Genomic DNA, 24,536 nt, shown 5'->3' on the forward strand with positions numbered 1-24,536 from the left:
TTTCGGCCCGGCCCGGGTTCGGGTAGATCTCTGATATATATATATTATTTTTTTCAATTTTAATAAATTTTCTAAAAAAAAAGTATTCTAAACCCTAACCTAAATCAACTTGATGTTAAAGTAGAAAGCCTAAAATGATCCAATAAAAATTACTGGGAGTGGAAGCAACCCAAAATTTCTCCGCCTTCTCTTAGGAAAATCCTGGTTACGTCTGTGATTTTGTGGAAAATATGGTGCTTAGAATATTTTTTTTTACCAAAAACTCTCTACAATCTCGAACTCGTATGTCTGTTCTCTAATTTAATTTTCTCTAGAAGTTAAAATTTAGCATGATCTTCTAATTGTTGTAATAAAAAAAATAATAATAAAATCTCCATTTTTTCCGCCCTTCTTACAGAAGTATTTAGACTACCGATCCCTGAAACACGATTACGTTTCTCTCCACACAAAAAAAAAGGATGATTAAGAAATTTAAAAGATACCGGTTATATTGGTAATATGTATCTAAGGCGTATTTTTATATAAAGATACTTTCTAAATCTCTCTTTTTTTGTATATAAGAATCGATATCATGATTCATTCTTCCTCGGAACATAACTAATTCGTTAAAAAAATTTTCCTAAATGGGAACAAATAAAAAATTTGTTGTTATACTATACAATATTTCTCATCTTATATAAATTTAGACATATTTTTTTTTCGTAAAAAATTTGTTCCGTATAGCTTAAAGGTTTGTGTTTTTTTATCTCTCATTTAAATTTAGATTTATACTTATTATACAATTTTTTTCGCTTAATAACAAAAATTTAACTACGAAGAATATTAATTTTTCATCTAAAATCCTTCTTTTCTACTTTTGTATAAAAATCACAAAAAAATTAGATAAACTTATTTTAAGCTGTCAAACTCGTTATCATGACTTATAATTCTTTAATTTATTATGCAAGGTGTAAAATGTAATTTTATTATCTCATTTTTTAATAAAAAAAATTTTTTTTGGATTCGTCTTTTTAAATAATTTTCGCATTATTTTTATATATTATAATAATAAATTTTTTTAAAAAAAATCAGAGAGCTTAAAGGTATTCGTTTTTCTTATTCTTTGAAAACTCTGAGAAAAAACATATTTTTGCAGCAATTGGGCGTATTTTGTCAAAAATATATGATTTTTTATTTTTATTTTAATTTTGTTCCAATCATCTCCTTTTTGGAAAAGATGAAAGTTTAATTTAAGAAGAAGCAAAAAAAATAATTATAAAAATATATACATATTATTTTTCAAAAAATTAGGAAATGGTACCTCTATGGCCTATATAATATGAGATAATTATCATCAAATAGTCTTTTGTTTTTTTTTTTAAATTAAATAAACTTTGCCATAAATTGTATATTATATTATGATTATTATACACTAAATTAATAAATTAATAAAAAAAAAAATTTGGATTTCGTATGGATTATATTGAACTATATCATCTTAACAATTTTATTGGAAAATAAAATTGAATAAATATAATTACTAATATTGAAAAGAAATAAAAACATATTTTTTTTTTATAAATCATGCCTACCAATACAATACTCAACATAGAATCGTCACGTTTAAAAGTGGCGTTCCTCTCAAAACGCCTCGTCAACTTATGCATTCTTATCTGGATTGTGTGCCGATCCCCAGTTGATTGTCAAGATTCTTTACGTAACCATCTACTCACGGATCCGGAAATAGCATTGAAATGCCCGACCATTCCTCTATCCCATAGTTGCTCGTGCAAAGCTTTGCTAGTAGTGTCTCGCAAAGAGAGGGAATCGGAAGCCAAACCTCAGGCGTACAACTTGACCTCTCCGCCATCACCGCCAGACAACGAGACCGAATCAACTTTAACCCGTGATAAATCTGACATATTAGAAATCCTATATCAAGAAGGGTCTACCATAGAAAGACCCGTCGTAACCTTCCAATTATTATGCGGAGACCTTGACTCTGAGTTCGAATTAGCCAGGACGCTAAAAATATTTGACAGATCCATTAATTCCAACAGAACATCCCAAACAGATTACGACAGATTATTTGGCACCCCTTCGATAGAACTGTACCTGATTATGAACAATTTAACGACCCTGGGTTACATTCCAAACGTGACCGAGAGGATGTTCACGCGGTTCAACATAGTCAAACTGCACATGAGTTTGAATCCCTTCTTGGCCAATATTTCAGAAGCGACTAAAATAGATATGACACGCAATTTAAAATCGTTATTCATAGATTCTTCCTTTTATTTCAACGATATGACAGCTGTTGACACTTACAATTCCTTGTTGGCTCTCAACTTTAACTCGCTCCTGGAAATGTACTATGCGGGACCTCTAGAGATTATAAGCAAAAATACCTTCGGTCATATGCCTAAATTGCTTTCGCTATCAGTCAATACCCGGTATAATTTGAACAAGATATTTGATAATGCTTCTGATTCCAGCAAAAATTTGAGTATAAAAATCGAAGAGCCCTTGTTAAGATTTCCTGAACTGAGATTACTAAGACTCGTACAGACCTCGCTGATCAGCTTCCCGCGTGAATTATTTTCCCGCCACGGTCTACCAAATCTGAAAGCCCTCAAGTTCTCTTCCAACAATTATACGACTGTACTAAAACAAGATATGGAAGCATTACCTAGTACCCTGGTGGAAATCGACTTATCGCGAGGTAACATATCCAAAATCGAAAAGGGGACCCTAAAGGGAGCACCAAACAGCTTGAAATCGATCAACCTACGGAATAACCGATTGTCTGTCATTTCGATGGAAGAGATAAGAGGGGCTTCAACAAATATCAGGGCCCTAGATGTCTCGTCCAACAATTTAATAAAACTATCTACAGAACCTTTTACCCCCGATAACTCAAGCGATACGTTCGCGAACGATACTTCTTACTTAACCGTTTTAAATCTGTACAATAACTTGCTAAACAGTTCGGTTGACTCTCTGGCGGGTTTGATGTACGTGAAAGATAATTTGAAGGTGCTAAATTTGGGTAATAACGGCATATCCGCGTTCCCTGCTATGATATCACATTTCCCTAGCATACAAACGCTAGTTCTAAAGAATAATCAAATCCCTTCGATCCCGAATAACGCATTATTCAATAACTCTCGGTTGAAGTATTTGGATATGACCCACAATGATTTGATCGATTTAGATGTCGCCAAAATTTTCGGTCATAAGAAGACCCATCGCATTAAAATATTGGACGTTTCCAAGAACCGTATCAAAAACTTCTCTATAGAAGAAACCCTTTCAGCGCTACCAAGTTTGACCGCGATCGATATCAGTTTTAATAATTTGGCCACTTTGAATGACAGGCCTCAATTTTTTTCGACGGCTTTAGCTAACAACTCTTACCTTATGGTAATTTTTGGAGGTCTCGCAATTTTATATATATATTTTTTTTTGTTGTTCGTGTATTAGGAAAGTATTATTGAAGAAGGAATTAGAATCTCCTCTTAATATTTATAGAAACCGGAAACCCTTTTTTAAAATTTCCAATAATTTCCGGTTTATGCTTATTTGCAAACCGGAATCAAAACTTATCATTCAGTCCCCAGGGGAGCGCGGATAGGATCTCGACATCAATAAATTACACGCCCAGTCCGTGGCCATAAAAGCGTTAACATTTAAAAACCCCTTTCTACTGGCCTGATTAAAATTAATATTTTGAGTTCGAGATATATCTTCTAATTCCATTTATAAAAAAAGTCAGTTCCACCCACTTTGGCCAGGACCGAAAAATTGATCGGACCTCGGGTAGATTCTGTACAAAGATAAAAATTGTATTTGGTAGTAGTAAGAACTCTCGAAACCGGATCAGATCTAAGAAAAGAGCCAGAACCCCTTTAGAATCTTGAGGAACCATTGTTCGATAAATATCAGGCCAGATCCCTTTCTGTAGGTTCTGAACTCTCGTAAATAACGTAGAGGAAAGGGCTTAATTGTTTAATTATTTATCTTTATAATCTTCTCTCTTCTCCTATTAGTATTTCAATTAAGGTTACGATTGATGCTTCTACAGTTTTTTTTTGAAATTAGTGGAAAAAAAAATAATATTTAGCGCCAGTCATTTCCGCCAAAAAATTAGTAAAATATTAATTATATTTTTATATTAATTCGGACGAACAGACAACCCCTTCGTTTGTGATTGCGTTTTGAAATCGTTCCAAGATTGGGAAGCTAGAAAAAAAATGCGTTTTTTCAGTGAATTCTATGATTCCGATTATGAGAATGATCCGAAAATGAGTGTCGCTAATGTGTCCTTGGATGGTCCGATAATTGGTAAAGGAAATTCATCTCAAGAATCTCAAAATAAAAAACCGGAAGTCTACGAAGAGGAAGAAGAAGGGGATGTTGAAGAAGATGAGGACAGCTTATGTTTAGAAAAATCTCTCAATAGCGCCATATTTTTCAAGGATTTAGCAAATGAGACTATGGCCCCATCGCTGGCTGAATGCTGATGAAGGAAAAGGAAGAGAATGGGTAGAATTTCTAAGCTGTCACAGAAAAAATAATGTTTTAGCGACAAATATTAAAAATTAATTTATAGTAAAATATTATGTTAAATAAATGTATCTCACATCGTTTCGAATTTAAAATAAAAATTCACTTTCCGTTAACCTAATAAAAGGAATTTTTAAAAATTCTTTAAGGATTTTATAAGTAATTACAAAAAAAATGTTCACATGTTAATCTCCACAAGGGAAAACAGTAGTGTTGTTAAACGGTTCGTAGTCGATTTTTAATAACGGTTAGCTCAATATTTCATCCAGAAAAACTATTACGCAAGCCCGAAGATTTTGCTCTTAGAAGAAGGAAGAAAGTTCTAGACATATTTTATCGAAATCTAGAGGGCTTAGGCAACATTTTTCTGGCTAAAATACTAAGTTAGGCGTCTTAAAAAAGCGGCTCAAAACGAGCTGTTTAACAACTCTAGAAAAAACTGTTTTAAGCCACCCCCCCCCCCCCAAAAAAAAATATTTATTATCTCCAAGCCCTTACATTCCTGGAGGATATATGAAGGATTTATCGTAACCCTTATACGAAATATTGCTTAATATCAATTAGAGGTGGACGCGTTATCATGAAATTTATGCGCGATATGATGACTCACCGCGTGGTTATAAATTAGGTGTTCGCGGAATTTTTTTTTTATCAATATAAATTATTATATGAGACATGTTGTCAATTTAAAAACTATATATCTCATACCAATGACACATAATACCTAAACTGGCGATGCATTTATTAAAAGTGTACATCAATGTAAAACAGCTGGGGACGCCATTTTAGAAAATTTTTAAACGAGAGGCCAATTTATTCCTATACCTGACGCAAACTTTATTAAAGTATTGCCTGCTCATCGAGATAACAAGGAAGCAAGTTATCGATTTAATAGTAGTTTTAAACACGAGAATAATTACGTTGTGGGTTACCAAAATGGAGGGTCCAGCTGATTCGCATTCAACTACGCTTTCGAGTGCATTATTATGAATGCGTCGTCAGTCTAGGTATTATTACATGTCAATCATTTATACATGGGTCATTATGCCCCGCCGATCAAGCCTAAATATATTATTTTATTTTAATTTCTATTCTTTTAATTACATTTTTTTTTATATACAACATATAGTATGTTAATTATAATTTTAATTATCATTTTAATAATTAGTATGAACTTATACAAATACAAAATCACTTTAATTTTTATTTTACTTAAATTTGTAAAAGTGAAAAGTTAATAGAAAAGTGAATTAGAAAGAACATTTAAGAAAGTAAAATATTAATTAACCGAAAAATGTAACTTTAAATTATTAATATTAATTTCATTTTCTAATTTAATTTTAGTTCTTTTTAAAAAGGGAATAATTATTAAAAACATTAAAAATATATACGTCTTTTATAAACATTTCTTATTTCCGTCTTATAAAATTTCGATTGAATGATAAATAATAAATCCTTACAACTTCCCGTTCAGGAATAGAAATTTAGCGATAAATAAATTTAATTTTAAATATCTTTTATTTTCATCTATCTTTACCTAAAAAAATTTTATATCAATATTCAAATAACGCTTGGATAATCTGAGGGCAGATTCTCGTCCCATCAATAAATGAAGTTTATCTTATGGAAACAAAAATTAGTATTCTCATCCTTCTGAAAAGCTTTAAAATAATAATCAAATCCCCTAAAAAACAGGACAACATTTCTTTTAAAAGGAAAGACTTATTATGACAGCCACTACATAAGGCAAGTTTAATTCTAAATCCGAATCACAAAAGTCCCAAGTTTTTAATGGACGAAGAAACGGAAGAATCTGATCTTGCTCACAGGTGGCATAACAGTTTGAACATCTGTTAACGAAATCTCGAGGTTGAGACAATATTTTTCTAAGCTAAAATATTGGCTGTATAACAACACTACGGAAGAGATGTAATCAGAAAACCTTAAAAAAATGAGAAATTATATATAAATTAGATGACATGCATAAGTCAATGCCAACTATCATTTATAACTTTTCAAATTCAACCATCGCTCATAAAAAACCGTATATTATATTCCAGATGATTCAGATGTGGTGGCATCAACATCTACTGATGAAAGTTTGTGCGAATGAACTAAATTCATCGCACATATTGGAAGCAGGATTTTCCTTGAGAAAATTAGCTAGTAAATATTTTGTCAGCTTCATACGGCTTCCAGTGAAAGACGACCATTATTAGCCAATCGCTAAGGGGAACAATTTTAAAAAAATATGGACAATTATTTCTTCTTTTTCTAGATAAAATTGATTTATAAATTTGTAATTGTTTTGTGTGTTATTCCTGCCAAAAAAGTCTTTTGGCGGCTAATGGAGGTCTAAAAGGTTCCCTGTGGTCTGGGTCTAAAATAGGATCACCGTCTCCTCGACGTGGACCTAAAGGGGATTGATGTCAGGAAGGGCATCCGATTGTAAAAACCTTGCTATAAAATTCCTAATGATTAGATCAGTGGGAAAACTGGCCAACCTGGGTAAACCTGGAAATCGCCATTGAAAAAATAAAAGTAATAGCCATAAAAGTTTCGAAAAAAAATAATTTTCGGTTAATGATGCTTACTACCTTAAGGTACTACCTATCAAATTTGAATTTTGCTTATTTTTCATTTGGATAGGCACTACCAAATATATTTATAATATATATTTGAAAAATCGTGATTTTTGGAAAGCCTCTATGGCCTAGTAGTAGGCAAGAGCTTGGCTTACTGATCCCATGGTCGCGGGTTCGAATCCCGGGAATGGTCATGTTTTTTTTCTTAATCTAACTTGGTGGTTCCATCCTTAAGGGGATGATATATAGAAGGCCGGACTCGACCACGTGATTCCGTTATAATATATTAAATAATAAGCATCTTAATAACATTTTAATAAATTATGGTCGGTATTTAGCAAGTTAGGTTGATTATTTAGAATATTTCCATTCATTCACTTGGTAGTAAGCATCATTAACCCTAATTTTCTGGCGTGATCAAAATATTGTGTTTTGTGAGCTGGCGGGTATGGTCAAAAAATTTTGTTAGTAGTAAGCGTGAAAGTGGCGCGAATTTTTTTTATCGCCACTGTGAAAATAAGGATTGCGCCCACCTCTAATCTCAATCATTTTAAACTATATTTTTTTTTTAAAAAAAACGCGAATTTTGCTTTTATTTTCAAGTATATTTATAATTACGGAAATTAAAATGAAACGTTCACCAAAAAAAATTTCCAAACAAAAAAATTAAATTAAAACAAAACAAAATAGTAAATAATAGAAATAATACGATTTTATGCATCTTACAAATATATATAAAAAAATTATTTTTCAAAATTTTAAAAAAAATAAAGAGAGGGTGTAGGTGATGGAAGGGGGAGGGGGTGAGAGAATCTGAATCTTGAATGGGAAAATATGGATTGATTGCTCTTAGTGTTTAGTTTTGATTCCCAAGAAATGCAAAAATGCGTCGTCGCTAGGTTCACGTCCCAGAAACTTCTTCAGCATATCCACGGCATCCTACAGTGCAAAAAAAATAAATAAAAAGTAGAATTTTGTTGAATTTTTACTAAAAAAAAAGTTGTTTTTTTATATAATACCTACATTTCGAATAAACAAAGTCAAAAAAAAAACGAGAACTTGGTTCAAAAAAAAAGAAAAGTAACCTAAAATATATGCAAAGAAAAAAATTATCGTTTAACCTCACTGCCTCCTTTGTGCAAAATGTCCATCCTATAATCCATTCCCGTCTTTGGGTTCATGATTCCTTCCTTCAAAAATCGGCTTTCGAACATATCCATGCAGAATCTTTCGCTCCACTACATATTAAGATAAATAAAAACACTGCGTTTTATTAATATCCTCCTTTATGATGTATTAGATAATTATCGAATATATTATACTACCCCCCCCCCTTCCTAAATCATCTTAAAACGAAGAAGAACATATTTTAGAACGATCTATCGTCGGATGATTTATAGTGCATGTCCAATTTTGTTTTTAAATCAGGAAAAGCATTTTTTTTTCAAAAAAATATTGTTTATAGTAAGTAACAACCAATGACATATAAGTAATACCTAGACTACGCATTCATAATGCTGTCTTTGATAGCGTCGTTGAATGCGAAGCTGGATGCGTCATTTTGGTAACACGTGTAGTAATAATTCTCGTGTTAAAAAGTTACTAAATTGATAACTTGCTTCTCCTTATTATCTCGTTGATCGGGAAGTTCTTTAATAAACTTTGCGTCCGACTAAGGAATGCCTCTCGTTTAAACATGTTTAATAATGATAGAGGTAACCAAAATGGCGTCCCCAGCTGTTTTTATTGATGTAAATTGTCAGTTTAGGTATCATAACACGTCATTGGTGACAACATGCAACTAAAGGATTATTTCGAAAATTTCAATATTTTTTTTATCTTTGATATGAAGAATTCGCAAAAAAATAATATGTGACAACCGATGATATATAAATTGTTTTAGAGATTTTATTAGACGTTTTTAATTGAAAAAAAAAATAATTTAGTCGGATGTGTGCTAAGGGAGACCTCTCTCCACTGTAAATTTATATCAAAAATCAGCCGACATGATAAAATAAATGCAATAATACCTTCTTTTTTAAATAAAGCCAATTTTCCCTGTATTTTAGAACCTATATCCTTTTCAGATAAAAAAACGCCCTGACGGCAAAACCGTCGTACCTTTTTTCATGGGAAAGCCTTCAATGTGGGATTTTACCTGCATTGATCCCATGGCCCCATCTAATAATTCCCATGATCCCCTTGACAGAGCCGAATCTCTGAAAAATATAAAATACTCGCACCTAATGTGTGATAACAACTTTGTTCCAATAGCAGCTACATCAACCTGCTCTTTTGGACAAGAGGCTTTAGATCTATTCAAAACAATATCCAAATCAATAAAAAAAACTCAAGCAGAAAATCGCCGTATCTATAATTAGATCTAATAATTATCAAATATTTAAAACATCATGGCCCAACCTCGCCATTTGATATTTCTTTTTTTTTAATGTTTTTTTCTTCTTCTTTTTATAAAAATATACATTTGTATATTTTTTTTAACTTAAATTGATATATGACATATTTTATTATATTCTCTATATTTTATTGTTATTTTTTAAATAATTATATTTTATCATATTTGAATATGAATTTTAATAAAAAAATTGAATTTTAAAAAAAAAATAAATAAATTCTTACTAAACCATATAACTATAATATTGTCCATCGTACCCACCGGCTAAGTGACCGAATGAAGCTGCCATGTTGGTTCCTTGAGTGACGGGAATTTTCATGATGTCCTTTGACACCGTGTCAAGAATGCTCAGAATATCGACCTGGGGAAAAGATATATAAAATCCGTTGATAAATGATTATTACAATTCGTTTCCTTGGTGTAGATTAGATTAGAATATAAATCTACTTTATTCCCTTATGACTGCCTTTATCTTTTATAATCAATTTCTTCCTCGACTTCCGGTATTTAAGATGTAAAGTCAGTTTTTATACAAACCAATCTCAATCTTATGGATTTTTACCCTGATAAAACTACTTTTTTTTCTCATAGATTTTTAAAACAAATGAATCGTAAATATGGAAACTTTTCCGGCTTTAGTATGGATTAGATGATCGAACGTAGCCAAGTACAATTGTCTCATCGTCATGATGGCTATATTGGCTTTGCGTGATTTGATCAATTTTTGCAACAAATCTTCTGGGATGGGGGATCCATCTTTTAAGGATAAAATTTTATATTTAGCTTAAAAAATAATAACTAATTTCGTTTATTTGTATCTTCCTTCGTCAAAATCAGGTTTTTCTGGCAGGGAGTTCTAGTTCGAAGGATGGATAGGGGGGGGGCAAGATCGTCATTAGAATTGTGGGGGGGGGGGGGGGGGGGGGGGGTAGGCGATGAAAACGTTACATCATTTGAATAAAATTGGTGGTAGGTGTTACAATCAGGGTTGATGAGTCGGCCAATTAACCGAAGGAGAATTTGACCTGGTCAAATATGGTCAAATACTCGAAAATGTTATTCGTTGAAATAAATATATTGATTTAATTGACTAATATGTATTTCAAAAAGCAGTTTTTATTAATTTTCAATTAGGTTACAATTAATTTTAAATTATATTTGCATCATCAAGGCATCGAAAGTATCCACGAGGGAGATAAGGAGATTTATTTTATAAGCATTCTTTAAATGGCTTCTGGATAAGATTTACATATTGAACTATTAGATAAAATTTTCACATTACTAATTTGATTCGGATCTCAAATATATAAATAAATATTATTTCTATAAAGCATGGTTTGAGAAAATTACTAATTGTAAAATATATATTGTATGATGAACAACTATCCAAACAAGAATGGGCGTTGTCAATGAAAGGCGAGGAGCAAATAATACTAATATGCGATAAATTTCTGAAAGCAACTATTAAAGAAGTTTGGATATTTACGAAAGGAAATCACCAGTAATATATTAAATTAAAATATATATTGTATGATGAACAACTATCCAAACAAGAATGGGCGTTGTCAATGAAAGGCGAGGAGCAAATAATACTAATATGCGATAAATTTCTGAAAGCAACTATTAAAGAAGTTTGGATATTAGTACGAAAGGAAATCACCAGTAATATATTAAATTAAAATATATATTTTAGAAAAAAAAATTTAATTTTAAAACTATTCTTTATATTTTAGGTGCCGGTGCAAAGGGATAAATGTACTCTAGCCCATGTTAAAAGGGAAACGCTTAATTTAGATTTCAATCATGCCATGATTCAATATTCTCTCCACCTGATGAAGAAGAAAGAAAACAATCCAAATATAAGGGGATCATCTTATTATAGTAGTGAGTTTGATTAAGCATCACGTGATATAATTCGAGAATTAGGCATTTTTACAAGTTGGTGATAATAGTAGAAGTAAAAGCGGCGGTGTGTTTAATAACCAAACTGTGTGGAAAAGCAGTTACTTTAATTAGGAACAATGCTATTTCGGGCTCAAGCTGCTGGAATGGGTTTTGCCCACCTTGAATATCAGGAGAAGTGTCTGCCAAGTTTCGTCCATTTTAAAAAATGGTTGTCCGAAAATTACGCTATTTTCAGTGGGATAATATCGAGAAAAATTATTATCCTCATTATTTCCACCTATAACTCAGATACCTCCAGGTCCAATCTCGGTCCGGGTAACAACTGCTAATTTAAAAATCCAGGTAAAAAAAAATATTTTGAGCTTCAATTTGGTTGGAAAGGTTTCCCGCAAATATTTACCCATTTCCGGTAATTTAAACACTTTAATCCGTGCCCTAACAGCCATAGGATCTTTTAACGTTCGCTAGATTCAATTTCCTTAACCCAAATCAGGCCATATGAAAAAAAATTTTTAATAAAAAAAACTCCCTGGGCAGGTTTGTTTAGATTTTAAAAATATATATTATATCCGGGCTGGGCTGCGAAATCTTATCATTACAAGGTCTTTGATATATATATATATATATATATATATATATATGTGTGTGTACACATTTTAGATGAGAAATTGATTTTACCTTTGTGATGCCCTGACATCAATTTGAGTGATTCGGCTTCCCAGCACCAATTCTCCAGCATTTGGGAAGGGGTTTCCACGAAGTCCCTCTCTACACTCGTGCCACTATTTCATTTAAATAAATATAATTTGTTTTATAAAATACCAAAAAAAAAATTTTTTTATGATTATTGTAGTCATCAGAGCCCTCTCTTATGGGTAGATTCGAGTCCCCAACAAAATCTACAATTGGCGAAGAGTGAAGTTCACTGGTAGGAAAACAATTAATTTTTTTTTCATTACCAATAGCATAAAACATAGGATGCATAGATGAGAAGAATTTGTCTTTGTTTTAAAATTATTCATAAGTTATTGCCATATTTGAAATGGGTCAAAGTCAAATAATTTTATTTTTTTCAAATTCCTAATTCAATTTCATTGTTTTCAATCTAAACCAATGATAGACTGGATACGTGGTCCACAACGGGCAGGTTTTTAACTAAGGGTGGTCCAAAGGAGCGGGTTTTTAACTACGGACCGGCAGTGCGCGAAAAGGAAGTGACGTTTTATTTTTTGGGGCTTATAAATAATATATTTTATAAATTCAAGTTAAAAAGCCCAACCTGGGGTTGACCAAAATTTTTAGAGAAATGAGCGGGAAAGAAGTGAATTTTAAAAAAAACTTTGGTGGGGTAGGTCAGCGAGTTTAGAAAAATTTTTTATAAATGGCGGGCTAGAAGATTGAAATTAATGATGGATGGGCAAGGCGTTTGAATAAATTGCCAGCCCATTAATGACCTCCAGAATAAGTAATCTATTAAGGTTCGTCGTGTTTCTACGATAAAATCTATTATTTAAGATGAAAAAATCCTACTCTTCAATCGGGGTTCTTGGAGTGAAATAGGGAAAAATCTTGGATTGGCTTCTCGAGAATGTATATTTGACTAAAAATTATATCGATCCTAATTTTATTTAAGAATATTTTATAGTACTGTAGTCCAACCGGATATAAGCACATTCCTCCAGCTCGAATTGGACTTTGATCTTCAAATTTATTTCCAGAGAGAGGAACCAAAGTCTCTTACAAAAATTTTAAACGATTTTCTTTGCCATAATTTATCATCCATTTTTTTTTTGTTTTTAAGAATAACACATAAAATAAAATTTCCAACAGTGACCAAGTATTTTTCCAGCATTCTAATCAAAAAAAATTGAATCAAACATGAATCTTAGAAAAAAATGAATAAATACCGGGCTTAGATTAATAGGAGAAAAAATTTTTTTTTAATTATTCACCTCAGATCATTCTTTCTTTCTTTCTTTCTTTCTTTCTTTCTTTCTTTCTTTCTTTCTTTCTTTCTTTCTCTGATCCAAGAAACAAGTGGGTCCAAGGAAGGGCTCTTAGTCAACAGTATTATATTTTTATTTCCTTTCTTTCGACAATTGGTGCGAAAATTGATATCGTTCCTTAATGAGTTATTCAACATCATTTTGATTGATATTTTGACGTTATTTATTTTTTTTAAATTATGACATAAGGAATGGGAGTTTAGCTTTATTTACCTGAAATGAGCCAATCGGCTCTGAGCGCATAGGTCGTGCATCACGTGACCGAATTCGTGAAAGTAAGTGGTGACCTCATCGTGAGTTAGCAGGGGAGAAGTTGGGCCATCTCCGGACGTGTTACAACCGCGGGTAAAATTGGCTACCATTGCCGCTACGGCTAATTGCCGTTTTCCTGTTACGTATGTAATTGGTTAAAAGATATATTTTAGAATTGCAAGTTAAAATTTTTATCAAAAATTTTTTGAAGATTTTTTTTTCAAACTCTTAACAGACACGTTTTAAAAAATATATATAATAAAATATAAATACTAAGCTACATAATATTTTCGAAAAAAAAAAGTATTTAAATACAAATAATTTGACAAATTTTTTTTAAAAAATGATTGAAATATTTTTTTGACTGAAAACAATAGTAATCACCCTTAGTCTTAAAGCTTCATTTTTGATTTATAAATCCAATTCATCTGTTTTTCTTTATAAAACAGAGTAGTTTAGCCTTTTCATGATGTATATTAAAGAGTTTGGCATATTTTAAGCCCGCATTATTTAACTGCACAGACCGATTACGAAAACTATTCATGTTAATTAACTGTCAACTATGGTTTATTTAAACCTGAACTATATAGCAAACACATGAGTCTGATAATTTCGTTGGGTAAAAATGAGTTTTAATAATTTTTCTAAAAAATAAAATTATTCTATATCGATAATTCTAATCTTTATTTCACAAATATATCACTATCATAATAATGTCACATGATCTAAAGACAAAAAAAAATGTTATATATCTCTTATTCGAAATCAATTGAAAAACGTCCATAAATGTCAATTATATATCAACAGGATACAACAAATATCTTAATTAATACTGAGAAATATCTTAATTAATACTGAGAAATTTCATAATAATGAATTTAAAAAGGATATTTTTATCGTTTATGCATATGAGAACTTTCTGTGTACGATTGAGATATTTATGAAAATTTTATCGATTTTGTTAAGAAAAAGTCATCAAGCATCATATTACGCAGCACGGCCAACATAATATAGCAATATCTAAGAAATGATCTGGGTAGAATATTAGAAAATAACAGTAAACCTGGTATTTCCCTTTTTCTAAATTTAATAAAATGCTTATATACCATCTTTCCCAGCTTGGGCGGGTAAGAGACATGAAGGCTTAAGACCGAAACAGGCAGCATGAGCATATTTCCCGTCCCTGGGGTAGAGGTCGAGGTAAAAGTATCCAATAAGCTCGTCCGTCTTAGCGTCCTTCACCGAATACTATAAAATGGAGATATTATATACAATTGCTAAAAAAAAAATTATGTCGAATTTGTATAGATGCATAATCTAATTCTCTCGAAAATTAACCGTCAATCATTTATTTAAAGAACGTTAACTTTCGGGGAAGTGTTAATTGTATTGGGGGAATTAACAAATCAAATCTATATATATTTTTTTATAAATTTTAGGGTAATTGAAAAATAAACTTGAAACCTAATAGATGAATAAATAAAATGGTTTACTCACTGTTTCGACATCTTGCTGCCATACAGATGTTGCCTCACCAACTTTATTGAATTTCAGTCCTAGCAATATCTGCGACAAAAAAAAAAGGAAAAATATGTTAGTAAAATATTAGAATAAGATAATATAAAACATGAATATATCAAATGCAAATATTTTAAGAAATTCAAATTTTCAAAACTTTAAAATTTAGATAAATTAAGTTAGTTATATAGGATATAGATGGAACCAACAATCTTTAAGGTCAAATAATTTGCAGGCAAGCTCGTCCCCCCCCCACCCAACCAAAATTATATACTCCTCACGCCTACATCCCCGCCCACGGGGTGAGTTATACCTTAAAGAAATGTGGATCAATCACGATAATAAAAAAACTAGTAACTTGGTAAATATTGAAAAGCCCGGCCGTCACTTTGTTGAGCGGAAAGTACTGCTTGACCTTTTGGTGGTCAACGGCGTAATTTTCTTCCTCGACCATGTTGGCGTAATACCGCAGGTCCCAGTTATCTATAGTTAACGGGTCCGGGACGGGTTTACCCATAGCTTTTAACTGTTAATTTTTTTTAAAAATGAAAATTTAGGGTCTCTATAAAGTTTACGTTTTTCTCAACTTATACCTCTTTAGCCTTGAAATCTTTCAGGGTTTTGAATTCTGTATCGTAAGCCGGCCTCAACTGTTCCACCAGTCTGGCCAAAAAATCCCGGACAGTTTCGTAATTTTTGGCCATCCTCAACTCGGTCACGTAAGACACGTGATTAGGGAACCCTAGGATCGAGGCTTCCTTGGAAGATAGTATTGTTTTTTAAAAATCGTATTTTGTAAATTAGTAAAATTTATAGGGTTTTTTCTCTCATTCCTTCATTTCCTTTTTTCATTATAACTTTCTTTATTCACTCCATTTTTGAATAATAGGTTGTATCTTGCAAGTTTATGTGTCCTTTCTGCATACATATATATCTTACTAGTTTATGTAAATTTCTGCATACACATATTATATAAATTTCAAAAATAAATCGTGTTTTCATATATATAACTTGATATAAAAAATTTTAATTTTGGGGTTGTGTAAAATTAAACCAACCTATTAATATTAAGATTATTTTAGAAGTTGACTTGACAGGTAGTTAATCAATCATTTAAAAGTTCTGTCAAAATTTTTGCCGATAGGGCTTTAAGCCAGAAATCGAATCATGAATGCAGTAGTGTTGCTAAACAGCTCGGATTTGAAGCAGATTTCTAAAGATGGCTAACTCAACATTTTACGCCAGAAGAATATTGCCCTAATCCTCAAGATTTTGCTAATAGATATCCCCTAAGACCAAAATCTTCAAGCTTTGCGTAGTATCTTCTTGGATTAAAATATTCAGTTAGCAGTCGGCTCAAATCGAGTCTAGATGCAAGATTATAAAAACAAAATAGTAGCTACTAGTTAACACTAGTAGCATTTTTTTTCTAGAAGTTCTTTAAGCATCGAAATAGTTCTGGAATAAAACGCTGGCGATAAATAATATATATATATTTAGTTTCTAACTAACCCTCTGTCTAAGAGTGATCAATTCCTCCAAAATGGGCAAGTTGGTCTTTAGGCATCTAATATAATATATATAATTTTTTTTTAATAATGTGCATCTTTATAAAAATGATCATTTATTTTAAAGTTTATCAAAATTTTCCAAAGAACTTATGGAAGCGAATGAATTTATTTATCTTAATCGTTATAAAAAAAATTATCTTTCGTATCTGATAATTATATCAAAAATCATTCGTAGTATGAAAGTGACTAGGCTGTGCCGATATTAAATATTGGATTGGATAGGCACCGATAATTAGCGTTTTCCGAAAATATCGGGTCGGGCGGTATCGGATAGGTTTTGAAATCAATATCGAAAATATAGGATCGGTGAAAAATATGTCGATCGGCACAGCCCTAAAAGTGACCTATCCTAACATTATTCCTACTAGCAGTTCGGTGTTTAAACTAAGGCTTAGTTATATCAATAGAAGTTTCATTATGCTGATATAGTAAAAAGTAAAATAGGAAAATCGATCAAAAAAAATCAGAATTTTATAGTTTCTCTAACAACAACAAACTCACAAATTTTGAAAATGTCAAAGTAAAACATTTCAACCCCTTACTAGAGTTGATAAAATAAATTTTAAAAAAACGGAATTTAGAAATTAAAGGAAAAGTTAACCTGGAATTGAAAGCAATCTCCATCGTTTTCCTGGTTTCAGGGTTTTTAGCTTTCTTCATGATAGGATTGTAATGAGGATACTTCAGAGTCACCTTGTACTTCCCGCTATCAGTCTTAGAATGTTGTTGTTTTTTTTTTCAAGTTAAAAACAAAGATAATTTTTTTTTTCTTAAGATCATAATAAAATCTTTACATAACATGCCTTAATCTTTAAGTTGAGAATTTGGCACGAAGGAATAACGTTTTACTCAACTATGCCTACTACGCACGATGCGATTAAATAAATCCCCTTTATAGATAAAATAATTTTTTAATGAAACAAACCAAAGCCATCAAAAATAAATATTTTTCTTAAACCGAAAATACGTGTGATCACGTGATAATAATAGAACTCCTTAAATGCCACGTTAAAAAAAATACCCAAATCAGCTGCCTCCATCTTTAAATGTATCATTATAGTGGAAATACCCCTCCCCCTCCTCTTCCCGATACAATTCGACACTGAGATAATTTATTCTCGATCCAAAAGAATGGATGTAAATCCACGTGCTAAAAGTGTTAAACAGAAAGAAAAAAAAATACTACCTATTCTAACTCACATTGCAGCAAACAACCTTCCTAAAAAAGCTAAAGTTTCCGTTCACAAAGAAACACTTTTATTGTAAGTATTTAAAAACAAAAAAAAACATATAAAACAAACAAAACACAGTGGTTTATAAATGGCGTGTTTTGAGTCGATTTTTTAAAACGGCGCCAACTCAGTATCGTAGCCAGAAAAATATTGCCTAAGCCTCGAGCTTTTGGATAACATATGTTCTAGAGACCTTTGCTCCTTCTATGAGCAAAATCTTCAGGGCTCGCGTAACATTTTTTTCTGGGTGAAATATTGAGTTGGCCGTTTAACAACACGAGGTAAACAGTTTAATTTTATCGTTAGACTAGCAAGCGAGCTATAATATCGAGTTGTCACGACACTATTCGTGTCCATCAAAAATAATTATTATGGCGATACCCGCCATTCGAACGAGACCCGGTCCGAGTTTTATATTTTCGGGCTCGGCCCCGGGTATTTTTTTAAAAAAATTAAACGGCCCGAACCGTGTACCCGGGCTGGGCGCGGCCTACAGGTCTCTGAAATTAAAACTAAACGATCCTTTGGAAGGTGGGTTCGGTCAACAACCGATTAAATTTGAAATCCGAACTGAGGTCCCTAACGGGGAGATACAATGGCACATCGTTCTTTTTCGAAATCATGAACAGATGGCATCGTGAACCATTTTTTTAAATCGCAAAGCGCGATTGTCTTTCACTGGGCATCCTTCGAACCCAGAAAAAAAAAACTATACGCGACCTGATTTTGGCAGATAAAATTCTTATTCCAAAAAATTTCGTTCCATTGCCATAATCAATCTTTACACCTCTTTAAACTCTACGATCAATACTACTACCGTAACCAAATTCATCTAGGTTCAAGCAAAAATATAAAAAATGTCCTAAAACAACGCTTAAGATGCTCCCTGAAACCTTGAGAGATCTGAGACCTTGCCCAAAATTAAATATATAATCTAAGCTTTTTTAAAAAAATTTCTAAGTCTAACAAAAGAAGGATCTAGATTTCAAATCAACGCCTCTGTAAGCCATCAACTCGGAGTCCGTGTCTTATACGTAACATGAAATGGTCACATTATAAAAGAATAAACCATATCGCTAAAGGCTTCCTACCAATGCGTGGACATTACCGATCCAATCAAATCATATTAAAGAATGAACAGCTACAAAACCCCCATCTGATTCTCCAAACATCATCCAAAATAAATAACGTCTAGCATTTTCAGCAAATTTTCAACAAATAGATAGGTCTTGGGAAAGACTTGGTGGACTGATCAAAGATAAATCCAAGATTGAACAATGATTTTGATATCACCCCCCCAAGGACGGAACCACCAAGTTGGCTTTAGGAAAAACATGATCCTTGCTGGATTCGGAAGATCAAAGATGAATCCGAGATTGAATATGATTTTGAAAAAAAAAGAAATATGCTCATGCTTGCTAAGATATGTAAACGAGGGGGGGGGGGGGAGTGTATTGTCCTGTTTTTGGCCCTAAAAAAATTTCAAGCTTTAAGTCTTATAAAATTTTTCATTTTCAATGCGGCGGGGGGGGGGGGGGAATTTAATGATAAGTCACCATTTTGGATAATGCCGAAGGGGTAAGTATCGAAAATAAGAGTACAAAAAAAAATGTAACTCCTATTTGGATCTGAGAATATATCACTCAAAAAAATAGAATAAAATTGGCATTTCTTTTCCTTTTCTTGTCTTCTTTGCGAATCCACGAGAAAAAAAAAATATATAATCAAGAATGAACAAATTAAAATAAAATATCCTCTTTTGTTTTGCCAAGGAAAAAAAATAAAAAGTGATATAAAAAATTTGAGTAAAATGGTAATTTTTTTTAATTCTTTATTTTTTTTTAATAAAAATAAGTAATTTTTAATTCTTTTTGAAGTTACCTTGAAATTAATATTTAAAAAAAGATAAGCATATTATATTTTTTTTAGGATTAATAAAAATAAAAATATAGATACTAGTGGTGAACATTTAATTAGACTCCCTCATTTAAACAATCCAAACAGTATTTACTAAACTTTGATATTTTTTTTAAAAAAATCAAAAAAATCGGATTTTTATATTTTAATCCTAATTTTTTTTATAAAAAAAAAATTTAGATTTTATTGGGAAAGTTTTATAAACTCGAGGACTTATATTATGTATAATGAAAGTAAATAGTACATTATATTATTAGGGCCCATTGTCGGTAATGCATATAATATGCTTAAGAAGATAAATAATATTTAGTAAAATTCTCATTTCGTAAATGTTTTACCTAGTAGATGCGTTTAAAAAATTTTTAAAAAATCATTTTGCACATTAAAGATCTTTAGTGAATGTAGGCAGAACGCACTAACAGATAACTCTAAACTCATTTGTGAAGAAAACTCCCCCCCCCCAAAAAAAAAAAAAATATTGACAAATAATTTGAGCCAATAAAGTCAATGTATTCGGAAGAAACAAATCATCAAACAATATCAGATTACATTGAACAATGGATTAGAGGTGCTTGTTTATTAAATCATAAATAAATCATAAACATTTAGTAAATATTTGCTATGAACCCTTCTATATTATATAATTTTTTGAATCTAGAGTTGGTGGAAATCCTAAATGTAGAAATAATCCTAACCTTAAATCAACCCCCCCCCCTATTGTAACTGGTGTTGTTAGCGGGTCGATTACTATACTGATGTATATTCCTAGTATTTTAGAACAGTAATTTTATCTGTTCATGCTTATATTTGTAGTTGGTATATCTTCTTTTTTGTTTGTAGAACACTAATTTTGTCATGTCAGAGTCTGATGAAGAGGAGATAAGGCTAAGTGAGAGATTTGGCGAATCTATCTCAATACCTGTAACACAAAAAAAAATCGCGCAGTGTTTCCGATTGGTTTAAACTAGGCTCAGCACTAAACTATTTTCTAATTCGCAGACATTTAATTGTGGAGAAATCCCAAGTGAGGATCTTTTGATTTGGGGATCTGTTAATCGATGAGATTAGGGGATACGTAACCTGCGTGTAATGAAAACGATTGGCGGTTAGGACTCGTACAAGAAGTGAATGTAATTAGAGATGAAATGAAAATTAATCTTCTTTTAGGACCAGCGAATTCTTTTTGCTTATCCCAGCGTAGCGTTGTTAAACGGCTCGATTTGAGCCGGTATTTTAAAAACCAGCTAACTCGATATTTTGATTTTGCTCATAGATGGGCAGCACAAAAGCTTGGACATCTTATCAGAGAAATCTAAGAGGCTTTGACAACATTTTTCCGGCTAAAAATCTTGAATTGGCAGTGCCATTCAACAACGCTAATCCAGAGGCACGAGATCTCCTTTCCATACCAAAAAAAATAATATTTAAAACAATAGTTAGCCCATCACCGGCTAATGGGCGTACATATTAAATTCATAGCAAAGAAAAACGAAATTATCATGACGTCAAAAAAAAGACTACATTTAATGATACGAAAATAGTAGTGTTAAAGTTACTTTTGAAATATAACTAGTTAGAGTTACACAGTTATTTTTTAGCGAAAATGTAACTAGTTACTTTTAAATAGTTGCTTTAACAACACTAGAAAATAGGAAATATCTTTCAAGAATTTTAATTTATCTTTTATATTTTACAAAAAATAATAATAAAAAGAAGAAAAAAAAATGATAATAACAGCAGCTAAATAATCTCATTCCACGATTATATTAATGCTAGAAAAACTTATTAATGTTTAAAAAAATAATAATAATCTCAACAAAACGCGTTTATTTTTAATTTAGAAAGAAGCGCCATCTATTTTTGAAAAAAAAATTTTTTTTATTTTTTTAAATCGCAATAACTAAAAAAAAACCCATAGCTGTCCTAATTAAATTTTCTTTTTTATGAATAGATTACAATGTTTGTTAATAGAGTTTTCATGTTTTATAATGTAAATAAAAACCGCAACAATAGGCCTTTAGGCCGCATTCATAGTGAGATCTGATCCGACACAATTTAACAGCTGATCGATTTTTAAATCAGTTTATATGAGAATCAATTTTTCTTTATTTAAAAACCAATATTTATTATGTTATTATATGTAAATTAAAGATAAAATCAATATTATTATTTTAAAAAATTGATCTCATAAACAGATTTTTAAAAATCAATCCGCTGTTAAATCGTGCCGGATCGAATCCCACCATGAATGTGGCCTTATAATAGAAGTTACAAAATGGCATATAATTTTTTTATTTTTAAAAAAAGGTCATTTGAGGCATTTTTTGACCATTGATATCTCAGGAACTATGAGTAGTACTAGTAGGGTAAAACGTTAGATTCGATGATTTCTATGATTCCTCTCGGTATGCAAAATTTTATCAAAATTTAAAAAAGTTGGGCCTGAAAGGTTATCGATTTGGAATTGGAATTACCTAACTATCTATATTTTTAAGACATGGTTCATAGATAGGTGGTAAATAAAAATCAATATAAATATTGGATTGTTATCGGATGAGAACAGCCCTAGTATTTATTTAATATATCAGATAATTCCAAGTAATATTTTTTTAAACAATATTTATTATATAATCTTAATTTACAGCATAAAATTTTTACCTCTTATGACCTAGCTTAGTCAAGAATTAAACAAACTTAGACTAGAAAAAGATAAAAAAAATTAGTTTTTCATTTCAAATATTTTATTGACGAAATTTTATATGCTAAATTTGTTATTGTTAAAATTTTTATCTAATAATTTGAATATTTTTTTTAAATAAATTACTAAAATGATTTTTAGGCATAGGAAATTGATTATTTTCACTACTGAAACTATTTAAAAGAGTAAAATGTCAAGTGCAATGTAGGTGATTAATTTTAATATTTTATTTATTGTGTTCAAAAAAAATTGATTTAAATCAATAAAGTAAAATTTAATATTTATTTTTGAACATGAGTTAGGTTAAGAATATATTGGAATTAAAATGCATCTTTATTTCTATTTTCTTATATATCATCTTTATAAAATATTTTCATTTAAACTTGTTCAAGACATTCTAAAAAATCATCTGGCAAGCCATCTAACTCTTCTTTTGTGTATTCCAATATTGTCACATCTTCATTTAAATTCTGAGAAAAATCAATACATAGTTCATTCATTCTTTTCTTTATAATTTTAAGCTCATCTTGTTTATCCTTTGATAAGTGTAAACCTATTTATTTAAATAACTTGATTATATTAAAATATTTGGATTATTTTAATATATTTTTTATTATATATCTAAAAAATATTAAGTTAGTAATATGTTTAAATATTTATATTAGATGATAACCATTTCTTTTTCCAATTTTAATTAAGCGGTCTAAGTATCTTTTCATTTCATGCTCCATATTATCTTTATTTGCTAATTTCTTGTCCAGTGCAACAATATTGTCAAATATATCTTGCCTCATACTTGATTTAGATTTATTAATGAATTTAAAATTTATAAGAAAACCTCATTTCTACATCAAAATCAGAAAATTTATGTTCAACATCACATGAAGTTTTTCTCAAATCTTTATCTGGAGAAACATGTTGAAAAAAACAAATTATATTCTGGGCACTGTCATATTCACATTCATTATCTGATAAAGGCTATAATGACGAAATATATTTCTAATTTTTATTGAATCAAGTATACTTGTAATAAATTGTCTATGCTAACTTTATCTTTATCCATATGACCAACTTTATCATATAATATTTTAGTTTCAGCCATCATAGCCTCTGATTCCTTTACCAAATCCTCTGAAGTGAGATTCCATTTGATATTTGCCATATTCCAAGAGTATATAAATTGTTTTATAAAGTTAGGTTTTTGATTATTTGCGATTTTAAAAATTGAGTTTTTATAGTTTCGCTTAGCAATACAGACCAAACTTAATTTCACGAAATTTTTTAACATAATGGTTTTACAATTATTTGTTCAATTGTATTTACATTTTTTCATTAAATAATTAATACGGACTTTAAACATATATAAATTTTGTGGTTCTTGCATTTATCATTAAATAATTTAATATGATCCTTAAACCAATATAAATTATTACAAACTAAAAGCTATCTAATAAACTAATATTCTATATTAATATTGTCAGGCTGAGTTAAAGATTATGAGGATTTTACAGGTCTTCATCTTAACTCATAATAAATAAATCATCTATAGCTTTTATCTAATTTAAATTAATCTAATAGAGCAGTGGCGTCACTAGGAAGAGGCGCGCAGGGGCTCGAGCCCCCTAAAAAATTTGAATAGCCCCCTGAAGCAAAATTTTTTTTTTAAATGGCTCCTAAATATCCCCTTGAACTAAAAATAAATTTTTTTGATTGCGCCCTCAATGTTTTCTTTTATAAATCTATTAAGTAACATATATGTTAAATTTTATTTTAAAATTAATGAGACTATCTAAATTTTTATTGAGTGAATACTTTTTTAATTATTAGATTAAATTAATACATAAATATTATATTTTCACTATGTCAGCTTGAAATCAAATTTTATGTTAAA

General features: G+C 30.7%; 1 protein-coding gene across 1 annotated transcript; it reads right to left on the minus strand.

Annotated features, from left to right (window-relative positions):
• Positions 1 to 7,742: 7,742 nt before the first annotated feature.
• LOC135929036 (thimet oligopeptidase-like) lies at positions 7,743 to 23,895 on the minus strand. Its single transcript, XM_065465529.1, has 16 exons — positions 23,670 to 23,895; positions 23,484 to 23,623; positions 23,319 to 23,440; positions 23,029 to 23,198; positions 17,400 to 17,512; positions 16,740 to 16,794; positions 15,821 to 15,985; positions 15,586 to 15,753; positions 15,207 to 15,275; positions 14,816 to 14,957; positions 13,671 to 13,845; positions 12,130 to 12,233; positions 10,172 to 10,302; positions 9,776 to 9,907; positions 8,252 to 8,368; positions 7,743 to 8,069 (listed from the first exon to the last, which is right to left on the minus strand). The coding sequence occupies exons 1-16, from the start codon at positions 23,805 to 23,807 to the stop codon at positions 7,980 to 7,982; spliced, it is 2,031 nt and encodes a 676-aa protein (XP_065321601.1). The 5' UTR covers positions 23,808 to 23,895; the 3' UTR covers positions 7,743 to 7,979.
• Positions 23,896 to 24,536: the final 641 nt, after the last annotated feature.

Source organism: Gordionus sp. m RMFG-2023, chromosome 4 (assembly GCF_954871325.1).
Source record: "Gordionus sp. m RMFG-2023 chromosome 4, tfGorSpeb1-WG-v2, whole genome shotgun sequence".
In the NCBI taxonomy this organism is placed as follows: Eukaryota; Metazoa; Nematomorpha; class Gordioida; order Chordodea; family Parachordodidae; genus Gordionus; species Gordionus sp. m RMFG-2023.

Coding starts and splice junctions, on each gene's coding strand:
- LOC135929036 (XM_065465529.1), bottom strand. CDS start 23,807: ATGGCAAATATCAAATGGAATCTCACTTCAGAGGATTTGGTAAAGGAA. Junction 17,513..23,028: donor TTTTAGAATGTCTTGAACAA/GTTTAAATGAAA, acceptor CAACATTCTAAG/ACTGATAGCGGGAAGTACAA. Junction 15,986..16,739: donor TGATCACTCTTAGACAGAGG/GTTAGTTAGAAA, acceptor CTATCTTCCAAG/GAAGCCTCGATCCTAGGGTT.